This window comes from Sebastes umbrosus, chromosome 10 (genome assembly GCF_015220745.1).
Source record: "Sebastes umbrosus isolate fSebUmb1 chromosome 10, fSebUmb1.pri, whole genome shotgun sequence".
Classification (NCBI taxonomy): domain Eukaryota; kingdom Metazoa; phylum Chordata; class Actinopteri; order Perciformes; family Sebastidae; genus Sebastes; species Sebastes umbrosus.
The window spans coordinates 4,993,905-5,017,327 of NC_051278.1; the positions used below are offsets into that span (position 1 = coordinate 4,993,905).

Genomic DNA, 23,423 nt, shown 5'->3' on the forward strand with positions numbered 1-23,423 from the left:
CTGGTAGCCTATATTCCTTTTCTTGTTTCAACATCAATGTACAACATACATTCACATTGGGTATTAACAGGCATTATTCTGACTAAAATACACATCCTGCTATTACACTAAACCTGGTCCATTAAATGAGCTCCATACAGCCCTGCAGCTGCAGACTGGAGGCCAGCAGGTTGTTATTTCTTTCTTTTGCTTTCTCTATTTATCTGAACTTATTTCCTTGTGCTGCTGCAACAAACCCAATTTCCCGTAGAGGTTTATATTATCTTATCTTACAGTCACTTAGCAGTGTTATGTTCCTGAAACGCTGGTCGCCAACCATTGTTAAAAAATGAAACCAAGTCCAAAACCTTTGTGTGTGACGGTGGAGACTGTTGGACACGTCAATAGTCCTCAAGTCTGTGAAGGTAAGACAGAGTTTATTCAAGTTTAACTGTCTGAAGTAGAAGGGAAACCATTAATCTTTTAATCTATTAGTCTGTTGTGAGAAAATGAATCAATAACAGTATTAATAATCAATCACAGAAGTGTGTGGGTGAAATCAGTTTATTGTAATACTCTATTGGGTTAATGGAGCATGACATCATGAGGCGGGTCGGGTGTGGTACTGGACTGTTGTGGTTCAGAGGGAGCTGAAGCTGGTCTAAACCCTCACCTGGTGGTCCTCAGAGACCGGGAGAGGAGCTCAGATATCCTATTAGAGCCGCTGGTCCAACATCTGATCCGGATCCTCCTGGACGCCTCCCTTTTTTTTTTTTTTACCTTTTTCAGACATTGTTTAGACTTGTTTTCCAACATTTTTCAAACTTTTTTTTTCAGACATTTTCAAAACTTTTTTTTTACGGAAATTTTTTCATACTTTTTTTTCCCAAAATTTTTTTTTTTTCTTTTTATGTTTTTCAGACATTGTTTAGACTTTTTCCCAACATTTTTCTATCTTTTTTTCAGACATTTTCCAAACTTTTTTTTGCGGACATTTTTTCAAACTTTTTTTTTCAGTCAATTTTTTCCGACGTTTTTCCGACTTTTGTTTTTATTTATTTTTTTACCTTTTTCAGATATTGTTTAGTCTTTTTTTCCAAAATATTTCAAACTTTTTTTTCCAACATTTTTCAAAAATGTTTTCAGACATTTTTCAGACTTTTTTTTTTTTTTTTTTTTTTCAGACATTTTTCAGACTTTTTTTCCCAACATTTTTCAAACTTTTTTTTACGGACATTTTTCAAACTTTTTTTTCAGACATTTTCCAAACTTTTTTTTTACGGATATTTTTTCATACTTTTTTTTCCAGACATTTTTTTCAGACGATTTTTAGACTTTTTTTATTTATTTTTTTACTTTTTTCAGACATTGTTTAGACTTTTTTTTTGAACATATTTCAAACTTTTTTTTTCAGACATTTTCCAAACTTTTTTCATCAGACATTTTTTTTAGACTTTTTTTCCCAACATTTTTCAAACTTTGTTTTAGACATTATCTTCAGACATTTTTCAAACTTTTTTTTAATGGACATTTTTTCCTACTTTTTTTTCCAACATTTTGCAAAATAGTTTTCAGAAATTTTTCAGACTTTTTTTTACGGTCATTATTTCATACTTTTTTTCCCAATATTTTGCAAACTTTTTTTTTCAGACATTTCTCAGACTTTTTTTTTTTTTTTTACCTTTTTCAGACATTGTTTAGACTTTTTTTCCCAACATTTTGCAAATATTTGTTTCAGACTTTTTTCAGACTTTTTTTTCCAACATTTTTCAAAAATGTTCTCAGACATTTTTCAGACTTTTAATTTTTTTTTTTTTTTTTACTTTTTTCTAGACATTGTTTAGACTTTTTTTTTACGGACATTTTGCAAACTTAGCTTTTCAGACATTTTTTTCAGACATTTTTCAGACTTTTTTTTTTACGGACATTTTTTCAGACTTTTTTTTCCAACATTTTTCAGACTTTTTTTTTCAGACATTTTTTAGACTTTTTCCCAACATTTTTCTATCTTTTTTTCAGACATTTTCCAAACTTTTTTTTGCGGACATTTTTTCAAACTTTTTTTTTCAGACAATTTTTTCCGACGTTTTTCCGATTTTTTTTTTTATTTATTTTTTTTACCTTTTTCAGATATTGTTTAGTCTTTTTTTCCAAAATATTTCAAACTTTTTTTTCCAACATTTTTCAAAAATGTTTTCAGACATTTTTCAAACTTTTTTTTCAGACTTTCTTTTACGGATATTTTTGAAAAATGTTGGGCAAAAAAGTCTGAAATAAAAGTTTGAAAAATGTTGGGAAAAAAAAGTATGAAAAAATGTCCATAAAAAAAAAGTTTTTTGCATTTATTTTTTATTTATTCATTTATTTTGTATTTATTTTATATTTATTTTTCATAATGAGGCAGAAATGCATAAAGAAATGTATAAAGAAAAGAATACAGAAATAAAGTTTGGGGAACTAAATAAGGTGAAATGCAAAGGGAGAATCCTGCAGAAATAAATAAATTAAAAATAAATGCCAAAATTAAAAATAAATGCAAAAATAAATAAACATGCCAAAATGACTTTAACGATTCGATCCAGGCAGGAGTCAATGCGGCGTCTATGTATATAGGTATGATGTAACCACCATAGCTTAGCAGCCCAATAGTATCCCTGGATTCGGCATCATAAGGTTAGTACAACAGGGTTAAGTGAAGCCTTGAGCGCCGACTGTTCTAAATACAATCGTGCTTGTTCATTCTGTTACAAAGTGAGTCGGAGGAGCATGTAGAATACTCTGGAAGAGGTAAAGACATTTAGGATGGATGTTCATAATAATGGTAGAGCTGTCCATCTGTTAACAGATTATATGATATATTATACTGCATGAGGTGTGTGAGAGTTTGTAAGCGGATGTTTTGATATAGTTTTGCTGTTGTAAAATACGGCCCCCATTCACTTCAATACATTTTTGACTTTTGTCTGTTTTTGGATTCTCCGTTCACCGTGGAGGCCTGAGAGAGAAAAACAAAGTTTTCATCAAGAATCAAGATAACACAGGGTGAGTAATTAATATACAGATGGTCATTTTGTGGGGTGAAGTATTCCTTTAATTGGGTCAAAACAACAGGGCGACATTATCCTTCCTGTTTACATCTCTCATTGGGAACTGTAGTTCCAAAACTTAAAGCATTATTAAACAGAAGTAAGACAAAGAATAATAGTAGTAACAAAAATAAGTAGGAGTGGGGGGGTGCCACAGAGTCAAACCCCTGGTATTATCTAAAGTAGCCTTAACACCACTACAAGAAATGAAATAAACAATAAAGGAATCAACTTTATTCTCTCATTACGCTCAGCAAAGATTTGCGATTTCTATGTAAACCGTTGCTCTTGCTGTTAAAGCTTCAGCTGCTCAAAGGATTACACATCTGCGTTTGGGTCGTACAGTGTTTTGTCTCTCAGCCTGAGCTCTTGCTTCAGCCTCATCTCTGAGTCTCTTAGCTTCTTGTTCCATCCTCAGCCTCTCGCCTTCATATTTGGCTTTCATTTCCTCCAGCTCTTTGTTCCTCTCAGCCTCCGACTCTTTCAGGATTCGTTCTTTCTCCTTCTTTATTTCTTCCTCTGCTTTCTGGTACATCTCTGTGGTGTAGAACGACCCGCCGTTGTCCTCGATCATCTTGTCTATCTTCTCTAGAAGCTGACTGACTTGAGACAAGTTTTCCGCCTCGTTGTTGAAGACGTGATAACGGCCGTGACACTTCCCAGTGATGTCTTGCAGGTCTTTGCTCTTGGAAATGAACGCTTCGATGGTTTGTTTCTTCAGCTTGTCTCCATAAGTGAACAACACCATCGTGTATTTATCGGCGTCTTCACCAAAAGTCTCCTGAATCATTTTCACGGTTTGTCTCTCCTCCTCTGTGAACCGGCCCAGCTGAACAATCACCAGGAAGGCATGAGGACCAGGAGAGGACATACCGATGCAGCTACCGATCTCCTCCCACACAGTTTCATTGGTTAAACTGGTGTCAAACAGCCCGGGAGTGTCGATGACAGCAACCTTTCGCCCTGCAACCTCTCCTCTTTCTTTCTTGCATTTAGATGTCACAGATATTGCAGAAAGTTCAGACTCAAAAGCTTCTCGACCCAAGATGGTGTTTGCTGCTGAACTCTTCCCCGACCCGGTCTTCCCAATCAGGACAACCCTCCATTCATCAGAACCTGTCAGACACAAATACACAGAACTTTACATGAGACAGTGTGAGGACTGATGTGATCTGAAAACAGAAATCCAGACATTACAAATGGTCTCTGAAGGTCATCCAGGATTCAGAAAACTAAAGTTCTGTATGTCTTTCTCATTTGGAGTTATATTTTAGAAGAGATCAAGAGTGTGACTCTGAGACTGGCAATAATTCTTGGTCGCGATGAGGGAGTGTAATTAAGGTCACCGGCGGGCACGGACGACTGAGGATCGGACAGAATGTCGGTGGGCAGGATGTTGCAGGATGTTGGCGGCGTGAATTACGGATATCCACATCTGAATTGTGGATATTCTTAATGAGAAAATACACATGAATGGCAAAAGTAGTTTGAATTGTACAACTCAAAATGTAATTACGGATATCTAAAATTAGAGTTTTGTTTAGTCAAAATAGAATTAGGGATATCTTGAATTAGAGTTTTGACTAGGCAAAACGACGTTGCAGATATCTCTAATGAATATCCTGTCTAGCTATTAAATGTTAAAATGGCTTGCCATAGAAACGGACTTGAGAGCAAGATAAAAGAGCATTATAAAAACATAATTCAAAGCGGTAAACATCCACAGCATACAGCCAGTTGTTCTTCCTGCATCTGTCAGTTTAAACTGTGTTTAGTCTGGATTATGACTGTAACTGCGTCATGTTTGTTTAATATTGTCACACGATCTGATCACCGAGCTCTGATTGGTCAGTAGGCGGAGATTTTATACGAGTTGATCTCTTATCTGGAACATAACCTGCTCCGGAGCAGGTCAGGTGTTCAGCATCAGTTACCATGGTGATCTACCCCGGTAAGAAGTGATCCACCGTTGTATGACTGAAAACCGTGAAGTTACCTCGCTGACCCTAAGTGCTGCTTCCTAGTACAGGCCTCGCTCGGAAAACAGATCTTAATCTCAGTGAGGCTGCCTGATTGAATAAAGATTAAATCAATCATAAAATATTTTTTGTTTTCAGATGAAGGTGAAATAAAACAGATCAACATGCTTTAGCTCCGTTGAGGAGACATGTCAGAAGAGAAGTGCATTACCTGTTGATACCATGTCTCTCAGTTGGAACTGATTCAGAGTCAGAATGAGGGCTGGATGGCAGCGTTTTTATCCGGATAATCAGTTGGTTGTTGGCTGACGGATGGATGATGATGAATAATGTCACAACCAGAAGTCCTGACGCTGGAAAGACGAGAACCAAAGCACAAAAGCAAGATCTTCTTATTTTGTGACCAGGTTCCTCCAGACGTCGTATGTACAGGTTTGAATTTAACAACATACAGATGGAACGTACACATAAACAGAATATAAAGGCAGTAATAATAAGGATAAATCTGTCTCTTTACTGTATCTACATACTCACATATTTGTCTATATTTCATTATTTATTAGACTCGTCCTGAAATAATACGTATCATAAAATAAATTAAAAGGCCCTTAGCAGGAGAAATAAATAAAAACTTCAAATAGATACTTGGAATATAATCAAACATATATTTATCTAAATAGAGTATCTATTTAATTAATTATTAGTCATCCTGAAACATATATATCATAAAATAAATAAAAAAGCCTTCAAATTATACTCAGAATATATTAAAGCATATCGAATCAAGTTTGAGTAGAGTTTTATAAGAATTAACATTTATTTCATTGCCTACTCATTAATTGGATTTAGGCAGTGTGAAATCTTTTTTTCTGGTCGTACAGCAGCAATATAAAAAGATTCAAGGTGACGATGATGATCATATATAATATTATTGTTCATTAACTTCCTCACAGCAGACTAATAGATTAATAGACTGATGGTTTCAGTTCTACTTCAGACATTAAATAGTTATTAATATTTGTCCTACCTTCTCAGACTCGAGCTCTCGATGGGACCAGATCCGGACGATGAGGTTTACTGACTGTTGTTAAAACTTCACATCTCTTATCTCCATGTGGGCGTTGACTCTGCACAATTGGAGTTTTCAATCATGAGATATGGTGATATTATATGTCTACATACTGCATAACTTTATGATCTTGAGGACTTTTGACCTGACCTGTACAACAGCAGTCATCGTCACACTGACTGCAGTTAAATATTTATTTTTGTGCACAAACCAAACAATCTGCCGAACGAGTTCATTCAATCCATGTGTACGTTTTATTTATCTGTGTATGTTGTTTTTTATTAATCCTCAATTCTTTATTATCCAAGTTTATCAATCTGAGCGAATGTTTCATTAATTTGTGCATATTTTGTATTATGTTTATTTCCTGTCATGTGCGTAGTTGTTTTTCTTGTCAGGAAAGATCTTCCCAGAATAAAAGCCTGAAACTCCAAACTGTCACATCTGGACTCGTCGTCGTACATAAAGATCTGTATGATGGACTCGTCTGTGTTTCCTGTGAGGCGGCGACGCTCTGACCACAGATCAGTTTGTTGTTGCAGGAATGGCCGGTTCACTTCTTCTTCTCACACATGTGATGTCACTTCCTGTACCTGCTCAGAAATAATGCTGAGTCATGAATCCTCAAACCTCACAGGAAGCCTCCGTATCCCAACATGCACTGCAGCTCAGCAGCACAGCTGTCTCATCAGAAACCTGTCAGACTGAAGCAGTCTCAACATGATGATCATCATCTTCATCTTCATCACGAGTGGCGACATGTTGCAGGTCAGTGATCTAAACCTCTAATTATAACATCCTGCACAGTGACGGCAGTTCTGTTGCTGCTGAACATTAAATATACGGGTGTTTCTACAACTCCGCTCACTTTTCAGTCTCCAACATTAAAAGATATCAACCTCTGTGAGTTTGAACCATCAGAGTCTGTAATACATATAAACATGAACACAACATGACATCTAGTGGTTCAGACTTTAATCTGTAACATGTTTATTTGTGATGGTTTAGTGGCCATTTGTAGCAAAAATCAACCTTAAATCAAAGGCCCACTGATGCACCATGGGTAATGTGGTTTACGCAGGCAAAAGAGTCCCTTGTCCACGCAGAATGTTTGTGTTTCTGATGATTTAATTATCCAAAAAAGCAGAAAACGAAGCACAAAGAAAACATGGATGTCACTGCCGCTCTTGTTCTGGTAAAAAAAAACATAAGCCCACCCAGGTGCATGCTGGTCCTGCCTACCTACCTATATAACCGCCGGTACACCCACTGTTTACCCAGTAAACAAATAATCAACATAAATAAACGTTACGTCCAAAAAGGAGTAGGAAGAAGTATACGTCTAATGGTTCAGCCCCTTCTCCATGACTCAAACAATTAGCTCAATATGTATCATATAAACGTTTGTGACTGGTAGCCTATATTCCTTTTCTTGTTTCAACATTAATGTACGAAATATATTCACATTGGGTATTAACAGGCATTATTCTGACTAAAATACACATCCTGCTATTACACTAAACCTGGTCCATTAAATGAGCTCCATACAGCCCTGCAGCTGCAGACTGGAGGCCAGCAGGTTGTTATTTCTTTCTTTTGCTTTCTCTATCTATTTATCTGAACTTCTTTCCTTGTGCAGCTGCAACAAACCCAATTTCCCGTAGAGGTTTATATTATCTTATCTTACAGTCACCGCTAAGTGACTGTAAGATAATATAATATATACCTTTATGGGAAACGCTGGTCTCCAACCATCATTTAAAAAAGGTAACCAATTAAAAACCTCCCAGTGCACAAAAATAAATGTTTAACTGCAGTTTTTGTGACAATGGAGACAATTTATACAGGTCAAAAGTCCTCAAGATAACAACATTCACACATCTCATGATCAAAAACTCACATTGTGCAGAGCCAACGCCCGCGTGGAGATAAGAAATGTAAAGATGTAACAGCAGTCAGGAAGAAGAGATTCATTCATTTTCAAAGGAAACATCATCATCATCATCATCAGGATCTGTTGGGCTTCCCATCGAGTGCTGCAGTCTGTGAAGGTAAGACAGAGTTTACTCAAGTTTAACTGTCTGAAGTAGAAGTGAAAGCATCAGTCTATTAATCTATTAGTCTGTTGTGAGAAAATGAATCAATAACAGTACTATTAATCGATCAGAGCAGAAGTAAGTCAGCAAAACAAAGTAGAGGGAAGAAAGTGATGATGTCATCGTCCCCTCGCAGTTATTATCCAATCATTTCACTAGAGATTAGATGGTTCATAATTAGATTTATAAACTAGACAATTAAATCAACTACGACAATAGTAACTAGACAGTGAAATAGTGATGAAATATACTAATGAGAATTTAAATCATCCATCCATTATCTTCCACTTATCCGGGGCTGGGTCGCGGGGGCAGCAGGCTTAGCGGGGTATTCCAGACGTTCCTCTTCCCAGCAACGTTTCCAGGTCTTCCTGGGGGATCCTGAGGCGTTCCCAGGCCAGACCAGATATATAATATCTCCAAAGTGTTCTGGGTCTACCCCGAGGCCTCGTACCAGTTGGAAGTGCCTGGAAAACCTTCAAAGGGAGGCCAGGCACGGATTATCCACCGGGCCGATTGGGCCGGTGCTGCTGGACTGTGGACTGCGCCCTACGGGTTGGGAGTGAGTCACTGCGCCAAGTGAGGGAGTTCAAGTATCTCGGGGTCTTGTTCACCAGTGAGGGTATAATGGTGCGGCGTCAGCAGTTATGCGGGCGCTGTACCGGACCGTTGTGGTGAAGAGGGAGCTGAGCCGGAAGGCGAAGCTCTCCATTTACCATTCCATCTACATTCCAACCCTCACCTACGGTCATGAGCTTTGGGTAGAGACCGAAAGAATGAGATCGCGGGTACAAGCGGCCGAAATGAGCTTCCTTCGTAGGGTTGCTGGGCTCAGCCTTAGAGATAGGGTGAGGAGCTCAGACATTCAGAGGGTGTTCGGAGTAGAGATGCTGCTCCTTTGGGTAGAAAGGGACCAGCTGAGGTGGTTCAACATCTGCTCCGGATCCTCCTGGACGCCTCCCTTTGGAGGTTTTCTGGGCACGTCCAACTGGTAAGAGGCCCCGGGGTAGACCCAGAACACGCTGGAGAGATTATATATCTGGTCTGGGAACGCCTCAGGGTCCCCCAGGAAGAGATGGAAAATGTTGCTGGAGAGAAAGACGTCTGGAGTTCCCTGCTAAGCCTGCTGCCCCCGCGACCCGACCCCGGATAAGAGGAAGATAATGGATAAATGGATGGATAACTTATCATTATTATTACTGCCTTTATATTCTGTTTATGTGTACGTTCCATCTGCATGTTGTATATATGATGTATTGAGGAACTTGAAAATAAGAAGATCTTGCTTTCCTGCTTTGGTTCCCGCCTTTCCAGCATCAGGACGTCTGATTGTGACATTATTCATCATCAGCGATCTGTCAGCCAGCGACCAACAATCCTGTTTGTTGATCAATCTGAGGAGGCTCAGCTGATTAGCTTGATAAAACGCTGCCATCCAGCCCTCTGTCTGACTCTGAATCAGTTCCAGCTGAGAGACATGGTATCAACAGGTAATACATTTCTTTTCTGAAACAAAACATCAACTAATGATTTAAAGGATTTCTTCAAATCTAATCACTTTAGTCAAAGTCAACCAAATTTAGCTCAATATGGCACCAGTGCAATACTGGGTTAACTTTACCTTGAGGGGCTACCGTCCAACACCAAAAACGTAAAGATCTCTACTTGGTCACCAGTTTATGTCTTTAATTGTCTTGTATAACCACATCATGAAGAGGTAATGTCTACAAAGACCAGCTAGAACCGGTTGTCCTTCCTGCCTATCTAAAGAAGATAAGTCTTGAGCTCAAGCACCGAAGAGCGCCGGGATTTGAGGCAAATTTTTGAAGTGGCTAAACTGTGGAATTACAACTTGCGGTCCGTGACATGATGCCATTGAGCCCAAAAAATACTTTTTCCCACACACCTGCCCGTGCCGGAAGTCAGCCGTGCCCACCAACGTCCTGCCCGATTCCTATTCGGCCATGTCCGACGACGTCCTGCATCTCATTGCCTCATCGCAACCAAGAGATACTTTCAGTCACATGCTCTTGATCTCTTTAAATGTGACTCCAAACGAGAAAGACATACTTAACTATAGTTCTCTGAATCCTGGATGACCTCCAGAGACAGTTTATAATATCTAGATTTCTGTTTTTGTGCGTTTCATCAGTCCTCACACTGTCTCATGTAAAGAACTGTGTATTGTTTTATCAGCAGGTTCTGATGAATGGAGGATTGTCCTGATTGGGAAGACCGGGTCGGGGAAGAGTTCAGCAGGAAACACCATCTTGGGTCGAGAAGCTTTTGAGTCTGAACTTTCTGCAATATCTGTGACATCAGAATGCAGGAAAGAAAGAGGAGAGGTTGGAGGACAAAAGGTTGCTGTGATCGACACTCCAGGACTGTTTGGGACCAGTTTAACCCATGAAGATGTGTGGAGGAAGATCAAGATGTGCATCGATATGTCCTCTCCTGGTCCTCACGCCTTCCTGGTGATTGTTCAGCTGGGCCGGTTCACAGAGGAGGAGAGACAAACCGTGAAAATGATTCAGGAGACTTTTGGTGGAGACGCCGATAAATACACGATGGTGTTGTTCACTTATGGAGACAAGCTGAAGAAACAAACCATTGAAGAGTTCATTTCAAAGAGCAAAGACCTGCCTGACATCATTGAGAAGTGTCACGGCCGTTATCATGTCTTCAACAACGAGGTGGACGACCCGTCTCAAGTCAGTCAGCTTCTAGAGAAGATAGACGCGATGGTCGAGGACAACGGCGGAACGTACTACACCACAGAGATGTACAAGAGAGCAGAAGAAGAAACACTGAGAGTGGGCTAATTTTTAAAAAATGCCCCACTTTCTAAAAATGTTTAAATTTTCTAAAAATAAATGTCTTAATTTTCTAAATATGCCCACACTTTCTAAAAATCTCTTAATTTTCTAATAATGTCCCCACTTTCTAAAAATGTCTTAATTTTCTGAAAAGAAATGTCCTAATTTTCTAAAAATGTCCTCACTTTCTAAAAATATTTAAATTTTCTAAAAATAAATGTCCTAATTATTCAGATTCTATTTTTTTCCCATTAGTACTGGGTACTTTTCCATTAACTCTAGATTCCATTGTCTCCAAGCTGCCAGGCTTTTACCCCTTCGGCTACCTATTTAGACTCCAGTGGTTTCTAGGCCACTAAGTGGCTACTGATCCGAGTTACTGTTTATCTTCCGTCTGTTCCTGATTTTCTGTCACCATTATCTTCTTGTTTAGTACAGAAAAGGACAGTTATTAAATGGTTCATTCTACCAATGTTAGCTTACATTAAGCTGGAATTTATTTTCCACAATAGAATCTGTCGCGCCTTCAGACTATAATAAAAAATAGTAAACAGATAGGACAGATCTACCATTATTATGAACATCTATCCTAAATGTCTTTACCTCTTCCAGAGTATTCAACGTGCTCCTCCGACTCAGTTTTTAACAGAATTAACTAGCACGACTGTATTTGGAACAGTCGGCGCTCAAGGCTTCACTTAACCCTGTTGTACTTACCTTATGATGCCGAACCTCCAGGGATACTATTGGGCTGCTAAGCTATGGTGGTTACATCATAGACATATATAAATAGACGCCGCATTGAGTCCTGGATCATACTTCAACGTGGGCGCCATATTTGACCTGGCAAGACTGGCCTATACAAGTGAATGGGGGAGCTGCTGTTTTTCTGGATAAAAAGCACTATAACGTCTACTTTTCTCAACTGATTTGTTATTATTATATTCAAACGTTTATGATACATGCGGAGTAACGTTGAGTTAACGTTGCGATTGTTTTTTTCTTTTCCCAAAACATTTGGTGAAAAACTGTTCAAAACATTACTGGCTTCCGGTCCATGGATCACCGGTCTGTCCCTCGATATGGTAGGATTCAATCAATTAATAGGTCATTATTAAAGGGTCGTATGTAATATGACATCTTCCTTTCAGAATTGTTCTCATTATCAAAACGTTTGTAACTTAGCTCATCAGATAAGCGTTCGTTATTGTTAAGCTGTTAGTTTATAGATATGTTATGCATAACATAATATTGCAAACAATAAAGCTGATGGCATGTCTGAACAGTACGTTAACTCTCGGCAATATTTAACGTTAGCTAATTTTTTTTATTCAACGCTATCTTAAGTTCCTTTAGGTGCGCTAACATGTTGTGGAGATTAACTAGCAGCTAACGTTACACAACTTAAAAGCCATCAATTGGTTTTGAAGTTACAATAGTTAAAGTCATTTTGCCATGGGTAACGTTAACTTTAGACACAACGTTCCTTTGCCTCTTATTCTGATTGCTCTTATTAGTATGTTAATGATAAATGCCTGAAAATGAACGTAATAGTAACTGCAGTAGCAGTGTTAGGGGTAATGATTGATGATCGCTAAAACAGAGAAAAACATTTCATTGTACATCATATTATATTATATTATATTATACAGGGACCTCTCTACAAGTATTAACCTTAAACAAGGAAAATAAGTCAAAGTTATACTTGACAAACGTGAGTTTTAACAATTCCTTTTGATAAATTAATTATTTTCTATCCCGTCAGTAATTCAGTTCACGTCAGCCTACGGTACACACTCGTCTCCTGAGCGTCTAGCAGCGATTATAGCTCAACTATCCAGATTCTAAGTAACTGGAGACAAAACTTTATTTGTCTACTCCTCGTAGATCATAAACCCTTTAATATAATAACGACTCGTTGAAATCGGTTGAGAAATGTAGACGTTATAGTGCTTTTTATCCAGAAAAACTTCCCTGTTCACTTGTATAGAGTTACAGGCAAGTCTTGCCCTGTCCAATATGGCGCCCACGTTGGCGTTTCGCCACAGCGGGCTGAAGCGTCCAATGTGGCGCCTATGTATATAAGTCTATGGGTTACATGAGGTAGGTTTGTTGGGAACCCTCCCAGCATGCACTGGGGCAATACATTCATGGACAGTTGTGTAATTATCTGTGTTCCTGCTTTGTTTGTTCCACAACGTTTACACATTTTTATCCCTGTTAAACATTATAATGCCAGTGAATGTGATGTTGGAGCATGATGGGTGAGATTCTCCCCAGTGGACATGAAATAAACCTTTAGTTGAAGTTATTTTATTGATTATTAAAACCGTTTCCAGCATCAGGATGCTTCTTCAACTGCTCTCCATCACAACCCTCCGTCACCATGGTAACAACAGACAAACAACAGCATCACACAACGACACCACAGATTAATCCAGCTGGTAAATCAATTAAATGCTGCTTCACTTTAATACACTTAGACACACTTTTATACAGATACATGTACACATATTGAATACATAAATACAAATAATCCTGATGTTGTGCTTTAAAATATCCCCTAAACCAGTTTATTATTATTATTAAGACCATAATTTGTATTCATGCATATTTGTCATAATCCAAGTGAAAGGTTAATTAAACCGTTTATTAATACAAGTGTATGTTTTATTGATAAATTTAGATTATTTGTGTGTATTTTGCATAATCTGAGTGTACTCCAAAAACACGTTTTATTAATCCGAGCATACAGTTTATTAATTCATGAATATTTTTTTATTAATCATGCATACTTTTAATTAATTTAGCACATGGTTTATTAATCCATGTGTACATTTTATTAATCATGTATATATTGTTTTATGTATTGCTCATTTACGAGCCTACTTGTTATTAATCTCTGCATATTTTTTAAATTGTGCATAATTTTTTATAATCCAAGCTTTTGGTTGTTTATTTGATTTTGTATTTCATTAAACTGTGCATATTGTTTAATAATCAATTATAATGAGGTTTTTTTTCAGTCATAAATATTATTTATATACTGACATTTTTTTCTTTTTAACTTTTTTGGCATTTTTTATTAATTGTGTGTATTTTTTATAATCCGTTGTCCGTTTTATTATGTATAAACAAACACTGTAGTGGTTTAAGCGTACCTATGTTTATATATATATATATTACGTGCATTCATTATGTTTATTTCCTGTCATATTTGTTTATTTATTGTAATTATTAAAAGCCTGTAACCTGTGGATTATCTAAAGCAGTCTTAACACTACTACAGTACATGAAATAAATCATAAATGATTGAACATTATTTTCTTATTACGCTCAGCAATTATTAGAGATTTTGTATCTTGCTGTTAAACCAGATAGCTTCAGCTGCTCAGCTGATTACACAGTTTGGAGGCATTATGATGGGGGGTTGTACAGCATTTCGTTGTTCAGCCCGAGCTCTTGCTTCAGCCTCAAATCTTAGTTTCAGCATTTCTTTTTGCATCTCAAACATCTCCCCGGTGAATTTGGCTTTCAGTTCCTCCAGCTCTGTGTTCCTCTGGACCTCCGGCTTCCCCCTTCTCCACAGCCTTTATAAAATAAATAATAAAAAAAATGAATAAATGCAAAAATAAAGAAATCTATTTTTAAATTAATATAAATAAATACATAATTCTTTATGCATTTCTGCCTCATTATAAAAAATAAATGTAAAGTAAATAAAGACATTTTTAAATCAATAAAAATAAATACATAAATAAATTAAAGGGAACATTAAACAGAAGAGTAAATAAATAAGGGAATTAATACAAATAAATAAAATGAAAACAGTAATATCAATTTATGTCACATTTTATCAATTAATGGCTACATTTATTTTTAATATTATTTTTGCTACATTTGATGACATTTATTTATTTATCGAGTCATGTATTTATTTTTGATTTTGGCAGGCTTTGTCCTCTACATCGTTGGTGTGTTTAGTTGCATCCGTTTTCCTCATTATTGTATCCTATGAAGCACTTTGTAAACATTGTTTTTAGTAAAGTGCTATAGTCCTGGGTGACAACGAGGCGTTCCGAGACCAGGCCAGATCTATAATCTCTATCCCGGGGTCTCCCACCAGCTGGACAGAAAACCTCCAAAGGGACAAAGGGAGGCGTCCAGGAGGATCTGGATCAGATGTTGGACCGGTGACTCTAATAGGATATCTGAGCTCCTCTCCCAGTCTCTGAGGACCACCAGGTGAGGGTTTAGACCAGCTTCAGCTCCCTCTGAACCACAACAGTCCAGTACCAAGCCCGACCCGCCTCATGATGTCATGCTCCATTAACCCAATAGAGTTTTATAATAAACTGATTTCACCCACACACTTCTGTGATCGATTATTAATACTGTTATTGATTCATTTTCTCACAACAGACTAATAGATTAAAAGATTAATGGTTTCCCTTCTACTTCAGACAGTTAAACTTGAATAAACTCTGTCTTACCTTCACAGACTGCAGCACTCAATGGGAATGGGAAGCCCAACAGATCCGGATGATGATGATGATGATGATGATGATGGTCCATGTGGGCGTTCACTCACTCACAGATCTTAAAGGAGTCCTCCTGATGGTCAGCCTGAAACTAAAACAACCATCTTATATCCTCTTTTTCTATTCCCCACATTCTTATTCCTGGTTAAACCTGTCGCCTACATTACCCACGATGCACCTCTCCTTCTGACAGTGTGTGGTAGATTGTGGTGTGTTATGCTACCAAGGAGTATAGAAGCAAAGAGATGAAACTCTGCTAGATGGCGCTGCGGTAGCGCCGCCGCCATTTTGGACTGAAAACGCCAATGAGTCTGTGTCCATGGATGAATAAAGGGACGTCTGTAAATCAGAGGATCTTTTTTTTTTTAGGTAAATCAACTTCCCATTAGGAACACTTAAATATCCCTCATTTAAATCATTATGTACTAAAAGTTGTAAAATAAACTAAAAGCTGAATCCAGAGTTATTTTCCTCGCCATAATGAACGGTCATCAGACCCACGGGACTGCACCGCCCTGCACGCTCATATGACATATCCGCTTCTGCCAGCTTCCTGCTAGCTGTATGCGGCTGTAATAATGGATATATTGGCTGTAATTCATCACTTTTATGTAAGGGATAATGTACAGCGAGCCGGTCATTGTTGTGAAAGAATCCCCGACGTGGTGATGCTGCAAAAAACATTTACTTTCTGAAACTGTCCTCACTGTGAAGGTTAAACTTCAGGTCCCCACAAAGATATTTAGACAAACTCACTGTTCATATAAATGCATTGGATGGCTGCTCCTTCCCATCAGATCAACCACAATGCATCAGGTTAATTACCCATCAGCCCCCACCAGCTCTGCCTCTGTAACAGCTGTTTATCATACAGATCTTTATCTCCGAACTGAGCGCGTTCAGTACGACGATGAGTCAGAGCTGTGTGACCCTGAGTAACCTCGAACCCTCCTCCGCCTCCTCAGAGACAAAACTCAGTTTGTCTGCTCTGTTTCATCTGATGTTAAACTCCAGATATGACAGTTCAGAGTTAGAGGCTTTTAAGAAATACAATATATAAACTAATACCCACATCACAGGAAATAAACATAATGCACAAATGAATGAAACGTACGCTCAGATTAATAAACTGTACGATCGGAGTATAAAAATAGACGATGAATGATTCTAATACTAAAACAGATTATAGAAAACACACAAAAAATCTGCACAGATTCATGACTGTAAAAAACATTCATTGGTGTTTCTGCTGCTACGGGCATTTTTAAGTCTTACCAATGAAATTTTGGATTTGTCTCGGCCAAAAACCAAGATGGTGATGGACAAATACCAAGATGACAATGGCCAAAAACCAACATGGAGACGGTCAAAAACCAAGATGGAGACGACCAAAAACCAAGATGGAGACGACCAAAAACCAAGATGGAGACGACCAAAAACCAACATGGTGACGACCAAAAACCAAGACGGCGACGACCAAAAACCAAGACGGCGACGGCCAAAAACCAAGATGGAGACGACCAAAAACCAACATGGTGACGACCAAAAACCAAGATGGTGACGACCAAAAACCAAGATGGAGACGACCAAAAACCAAGACGGCGACGGCCAAAAACCAAGATGGCGACGGCCAAAAACCAAGATGGAGACGACCAAAAACCAACATGGTGACGACCAAAAACCAAGATGGTGACGACCAAAAACCAAGACGGCGACGGCCAAAAACCAAGACGGCGACGGCCAAAAACCAACATGGCGACGGCAAAAAACCACGATGGCGACGGCCAAAAACCAAGATGGCCACGGTCAAAAACCAAGATGGCGATGGCCAAAGACAAACATGGTGACGGCCAAAAAACAAGATGCACAATTTTAATTATACAAACAGATTAATAAAAAGTAGGCTTGTAAATAAACCATACGCTCGATGCATAAATATTCTATTCTATTAAAAAACACAGGCATTATTAAAATATGTGCTTATCGCACCTATTGTTATTTATTTGTTGTTATATATTGTATATATGAGATATAATATTGTTTTATTTTATTTCTTTGTAGTTTTTATATATATATATATATATATATATATATATGTGTGTGTGTCATCCACTGGACAGTTTAATGAAATGTATAATCAGTTCATCCAAAACTGGGATTATAAAAATGATGTACAATTTAAAATATACAAACAGATTAATAAAAGGCTTGTAAATAAACCATACGTTTGATGCAGCAATAATCTGCATCTATCTGCTGTTATGATCTGCTCACTGCTCGTCCGTCTGTCTTCATTTCCCCTCCGAGCTCATTAGACCTTCATCTAATCTAATTGTGAGACGTTGACGTCAGCTTTGAGGAAACAGCTGCTGCTCTGAAACCAGAAACACTGGAACGTTTCCGGACCATCACAAGCTCTGATACCTGTTTTTAAAGATGTTGTTAGTGAAGTTCTTCTGACGCCTTTTCACTCTTAAAGAAATGTTTAGTTGATCAATGAAAAATGCATCTTTGATTATCAAATTCGTTATTTATTCAGCTAAAATGGCGTCCATTCTCTGGTTGCTGCTTCTCAGATCTGAGGGTCGGTCGGTCGGTTCGCCGCTTTGTTCAGACTGAAACGTCTCAACATCTGTGTGATGGTTGTTGATGAGATGTGCTTCATCATTCAGGATGAACTGTAGTAACGTTGGTGATCCTCTGACTTTTCCTCCAGCGCCATCATCAGGTCAAAGTTTCCACTTATCTAGTGAAATATCTCAACATTTACTTCATGAATGGCCCAAACTTTTAAATTGTGTTTGACATTCATGGCCCCCAGATGAGCATACTGTCCAACCTTGAGACCTTAATAATAGGGAGAATTTCTTACCTAAAGATGGGGGGTCTGGGAGTCCTCCTCCAGAAACATTAGTTTCAGAGACTGGTGACTTTTAAAGAGTGAAAATAACTAAATAATAAGATCACTGCAACAGCATTTTTATGTTAAACTTCTTATTTCTTCAAAAAAATATATATATTTATTGATTTTATACATTTAACGCATTGTACATACAACACAGAACCTTCCCTCATATGTTGGAAAATGTGCATCTACTGTAATCTGTGTCTGTGATTACTATTGGGCTACTTCAGGGCAGGCTGTTAAATTAATATTGATAAATCTGGCGCTCCGGCTGCTGTCCGTGTTGCTGATCACAGGCTGGTTTGCAGGATGGGAGTTGCATGGTGATCCTCTCTATGGTGGCATAGCAGTTGTCTGGAGTGGTTGTGTGCACACGAGCGTGTGTTTGTGTTTGGGACGACGGCCCAAAATAACAATTTGCACTGGGGCCAATTACAATTGTGTTACTCTAATGGGTGTAGCTGTATTGTTGTCCGGGTGGAAACAGTAGAGCTTATAGACGCTGTTCAGCATCAGAAACCAGTTGAGATATGGATGTTGTTGAGACGTTTGAGTCTGGACCAACGTACCAACGTTACCTGACCCTCCTGATTAAAATGATTCTTTAAACACAAACACAAACGCTTCAGTGGAAATACGACATTTAATTTTTATTGGCAAGCGAGTTAAAAAAGAAGAAAAACAACCAATCACAGAGCAGCTCTGTTTGTTTTACCAGCTGGGCAGGAAGTGTGTGTGTGTGAATGCAGAGTTCAATGTATTTTTTCCTCTTGTGATGGAGCTAAGATAACAGTTTCCCCCTGCTTCCAATCTTTGTGCTAAGCTAGGCTAACCACATCCTGGACTTGTCTCTGTACTTGACCAAGCCCCCAGGAAGTGCGCCGGTCGTCGATCCCAACTTTCGTAGCGATCAAATGGCGTTACTGCAACTTCTGTGTCCGTCACGTGATGCCATTGGGTCCAAAAATACTTTTTCCCATAGACTTACATTGGGAAAGAGACGTCTGTAACTCAGCGGATAACTTTTTTTTTAGGTGAATCAACTGTACGAACGCACTAATAGCCCTTATTTAAAAAATTACGTTTTTAAAGTTGTAAAATGCACTAATAGCTGAATCAAGTTATTTCCCTTCTTCCGTTCATGTGAGTGAGACCAAGACTGTGACGTTGGGACCCCGTGACCGAGTCATGTGACCGAGTCATGTGACCGAGCAGACGCTACTGCGCATGTTCCATATGCCCAAGATCCGGGTACTTTTCCAGACGGAAGTGGAGCCATTTAGGCTTCATGCGCCATTGAGTAACTTTCATAGGAATGAACGGGGCCCCGCTTCCAATGCTGTATCCAGTTCTTTTAATACATCCATGTACTGGACACACGGAGACGAATGCTGTGTTCCATTTACCTCAGAAATCAGAGCGTCTCAATGAAGTTGCACCAGATCAGAGCGTCATTCCAGTACAAGTCAGAAACCATAATGTGGTTAGCTCCAGCCAGTTTAGCCACGGTTAGCAATACTAATTGATGACAATGCATTACACTGTATTTTGCACATACGAAGTTGATTGGACTTTGGAAAATTGGATTGGAAATCGGACTTCAAGGCAGTTGAAATTTCCATCAAATGGAACGCAGCTGAAGCACCAGAGGTCACATGGTAGAAATAAAATTATATATATATATTTATATATATATATATAAAAAAATACATTTCCCAACCATGTGACTTCTGGCGGGCTCCAGGATTTACCAAAATATCAGAAGTGTGAGTTTGATTAAAGGAAAACATTTAGCCACAGGTGTTAATAAGTGTACAGGTGTGGGTGACATCACAGCCCAGCAGGTGAATCTATACAACAACATGACTGATGGTGGTTTCAGCCCTTTAGCCCAGTATATATATATGCATATATATATATATGCATATATATATATACATATATATATATACAGTATATATATATATATATATGACGCACGACTGTGATATACATTATTTGAGTAGCTGTGTGTTTATGATAAAAACCTGAACAGAACCACAGAAACTGGAGCAGAACCAAATAAATCCACACAGAGAAAGAAACCGAGTTCAAGAGTCTTGATTACAACGATCGATCCAGTCTTTGTGTTCTGATACACAAACAGGGACCAGTCAGTCCAGGGATCCAGATCCAGTGATCCAGTGATCCAGTGATCCAGTGATCCAGTAATCCAGTGATCTAGATACAGATCCAGAGTTACAGATCCAGTGATCCAGTGATCCCGTTCCAGTGATCCTGTTCCAGTGATCTAGATCCAGATCCAATGATCCAGTAATCCAGTGATCCAGTGATCCAGTGATCTAGATACAGATCCAGAGTTACAGATCCAGTGATCCAGTGATCCCGTTCCAGTGATCCTGTTCCAGTGATCTAGATACAGATCCAGTGATCCAGTGATCCAGTGATCCAGTGATCCAGATCCAGTGATCCACTAATCCAGTGATCCAGAGATCCAGATCCAGTGATCCAGTTCTTCTGAGCATGCGTATCTCGTTGTGTTCAATTTTACTTCCAGTGTGATTTTGTTTATCGGCCACATCCCGTTTCTGTTTTTAGTTCATTAGTGTTCAAACCAAGAGCGAAGCAAATTTTCGCGACACCGTTGGCTTTCGCGACACAACATCACACGAATTCCTCGCTTCAGTTGAAATATTTCAACTCAAATGACGCAAATTTTGCGTGTTCGTGTCGCGCCATTCGCGTGACTTTGTATGTAATTGCGCCATGTGAAAAGTTACAACGTGCCGTTACACCCCTTAACCCCTTACAGCCACACTAGGAGGTCGAGACCCCCTGGCTGGGAACCAGCGATCTAGATAATAACTGTTCTGCAAAGTTTGGTGCATTTTTATTGTTTGGAAGGAAATAATAAGAAAACAATGTAAGATGATGAAAAAGGTCCTAATCAGCTTCAGCTTGGTTCAGACTGCACAAATCTGTCTGTTGTTTTATTTTCTACTGTGGCGTTTGAATAACTTCAGTTTCAATTGTTTCCACAGTTTTTTGCCATTTGAAGCCTCTTGAATCCCAAAATGTGTTTTTATTGGAACGGCGACAGAAACTTTCTTCATCATCCAAATTAGAAACATCGAGAATAAAACTCACCTGTCTCTGTTTCACTACATAAAGTCAATGTTTCACTGATATAGAGGAGACTATTCATCTGGTAAGAGTTCAGTGTCGTATTAAAGTTTAAATTAAAAAAATCACACTGGAAATGTTCATTAAACGAAGTGGATCCCAACAGAGAGAAAAACAAACCATCTGATTGGTTTAAAGGTCTCAGGAGTCACCTGACACGAGTGACGTCACCACGCAGAAAAACAAACGTCTCGCCGTGTTTTGGTTGAACGGACGCCGCCGTTGTCTGCAAACAGGAAGTCGTCCTCCAGCTCATCGCAGCGGGCCGACCTGCCGACTCACCTGGAGACTCCAGGTGAGGATTCCAAACACATTCCCGGTGCCTGATGGGTAATTTTTCCTCCCTGACGACGAGGTTTACCAGTGGTGGTTCTTGGAGAGGTAGGCGATGAGCGCCACGGCCACGCCCACATAGATACCTGTCCCGATGGTGATTGACAGCACTGCCAGGAAGAGAGCCCGCCTCGAGCTGGAGCTCGCCAGATGGAAGTCTCCTTTAGACACCGCCTTATTGGTCTAGAGGAGGAGTGGGAAGGGGAGGAGTTAGTAGAAACCAGACTGAGACGCATGGAAATGACTATCATATACTTCTATCATAATGTTCTAAACCCTTGTACACTTTCACTATTTATTTTAGTTAATTAATTGATGTTTATTTCTGATTTATGACTAGAAGAACTTGACACACAGTGCTGAGCATCATCTCAAATTAATCTCCAGGTTCCAGCTTTCAGATGACGTACACCACTTCTATGTGACATCTACTGTTGACCTGCTATCTACCCCCCTAAAAAAAAGACTAAAACGGATCTATTGTGGGTCTCAGAGGGTTAACAGACAGAAACAACCACAGAAGAAGAAACGAGATTAAGAAGCAGAAGAAGAACATCAGTCCCTCTGCTCTTTAATCAGTCTGTAATGAAGCTGATGTGATCAGGAAGCAAAACATCCTGTTTGGTTTCAGACCTCCGGCTCTCTAAAGTTAATCAGCTCTTCTACTGATGTTCTTCTCTTCTAACAGATAGAAATAGAATCATCATTCAGAGAGCAGATGTTTTATTCAGTAGTCTTGGATCATCAGATTATCAGACAACACACCGCACTCTGAGCCTGTTTCGTGTTTACAGTATGTACATGTTTAAATGACACGACCTTTGACCTCCCAGCAGACAGGAGAGATGACAGTCATGTCTTCCTGTTTGTGGTGAACTATTATTTAACATGACTCTCCTCCTCCTCCTCCTCCTGCAGAGCTTTCTGTTGTTCACTGATGGATTTCAGTGTGGGATGCGTTGCCACTAGCAACCAGCCCTGTCTCTTTTGGAGCTGTAGGTGTGCAGTTACCATGGAAACCACATCCACAACACATGCAGCAGATCAGCCGCCACCGCACAACAACAACGAGACGACTAAAAAACCTCTCAGCCGGAGTATTCCCGTTCGCCGAGTCTTCACACACATGATACAGAACTCCATTGAAATTTATATAATTTTCAAACACTTTCAAACTTTTCCCCCAAAATGTTCCCAAATCTCCAACAACTAAAGGCGTCACAACTGCTCCGGCCTGAAATAAATAACACAGTTGAAGAGCCACATAGTCCAGTGAACATCTTTCTCGGTATGGAGGAAGGAACCTGCCAAAATAAAAAATAAATGAGTAAATAAATAAATTACTCGATAAATAATTATTCCATTAAAAGTAGCAAAAATAATATTTAAAAAGTGTAGCCATTAATATTGATACAATGTGACATAAATTGATATTT

General features: G+C 38.8%; 3 protein-coding genes across 9 annotated transcripts in view; 1 reads left to right on the top strand and 2 right to left on the bottom strand.

Annotated features, from left to right (window-relative positions):
* Positions 1 to 2,854: 2,854 nt before the first annotated feature.
* Positions 2,855 to 16,979, bottom strand: LOC119495556 (GTPase IMAP family member 7-like). Of its 3 annotated transcripts, none has more exons than XM_037782179.1 (4): positions 16,842 to 16,979; positions 15,519 to 15,657; positions 5,256 to 5,300; positions 2,855 to 4,181 (listed from the first exon to the last, which is right to left on the bottom strand). In XM_037782179.1, the coding sequence occupies exons 2-4, from the start codon at positions 15,598 to 15,600 to the stop codon at positions 3,376 to 3,378; spliced, it is 933 nt and encodes a 310-aa protein (XP_037638107.1). In that variant the 5' UTR covers positions 15,601 to 15,657; positions 16,842 to 16,979; the 3' UTR covers positions 2,855 to 3,375. The 3 variants fall into 3 exon arrangements, with proteins under 3 accessions (XP_037638107.1, XP_037638108.1, XP_037638109.1); XM_037782180.1 differs by lacking the exon at positions 16,842 to 16,979 and adding an exon at positions 16,323 to 16,419; XM_037782181.1 differs by lacking the exons at positions 15,519 to 15,657; positions 16,842 to 16,979 and adding an exon at positions 6,072 to 6,157 and having other exon boundaries at positions 5,256 to 5,397.
* On the top strand, positions 7,640 to 11,111 carry LOC119495559 (GTPase IMAP family member 9-like). 3 transcript variants are annotated; one of them, XM_037782186.1, is made up of 3 exons: positions 7,640 to 8,164; positions 9,524 to 9,699; positions 10,406 to 11,111. In XM_037782186.1, exons 2-3 carry the CDS (start codon positions 9,687 to 9,689, stop codon positions 11,029 to 11,031), a joined length of 639 nt encoding a protein of 212 aa, XP_037638114.1. In that variant the 5' UTR covers positions 7,640 to 8,164; positions 9,524 to 9,686; the 3' UTR covers positions 11,032 to 11,111. The 3 variants fall into 3 exon arrangements, with proteins under 3 accessions (XP_037638114.1, XP_037638116.1, XP_037638115.1); XM_037782188.1 differs by having other exon boundaries at positions 10,409 to 11,111; XM_037782187.1 differs by lacking the exon at positions 7,640 to 8,164 and having other exon boundaries at positions 9,162 to 9,699.
* A 2,738-nt stretch (positions 16,980 to 19,717) lies between the features above and the next one.
* The window catches only part of LOC119495557 (synapse differentiation-inducing gene protein 1), a 7,440-nt gene continuing 3,734 nt past the window's right edge, over positions 19,718 to 23,423 (bottom strand). For 2 of the 3 annotated variants that reach the window (XM_037782183.1, XM_037782182.1), the window contains exon 4: positions 19,718 to 22,170. In XM_037782183.1, coding sequence (XP_037638111.1) covers positions 22,012 to 22,170 — 159 coding nt within the window. In that variant the 3' untranslated portion in view covers positions 19,718 to 22,011. Of the gene's footprint in view, positions 22,171 to 22,693; positions 23,292 to 23,423 lie in introns of those variants that run through there. The other variant, XM_037782184.1, reaches the window with a different exon arrangement.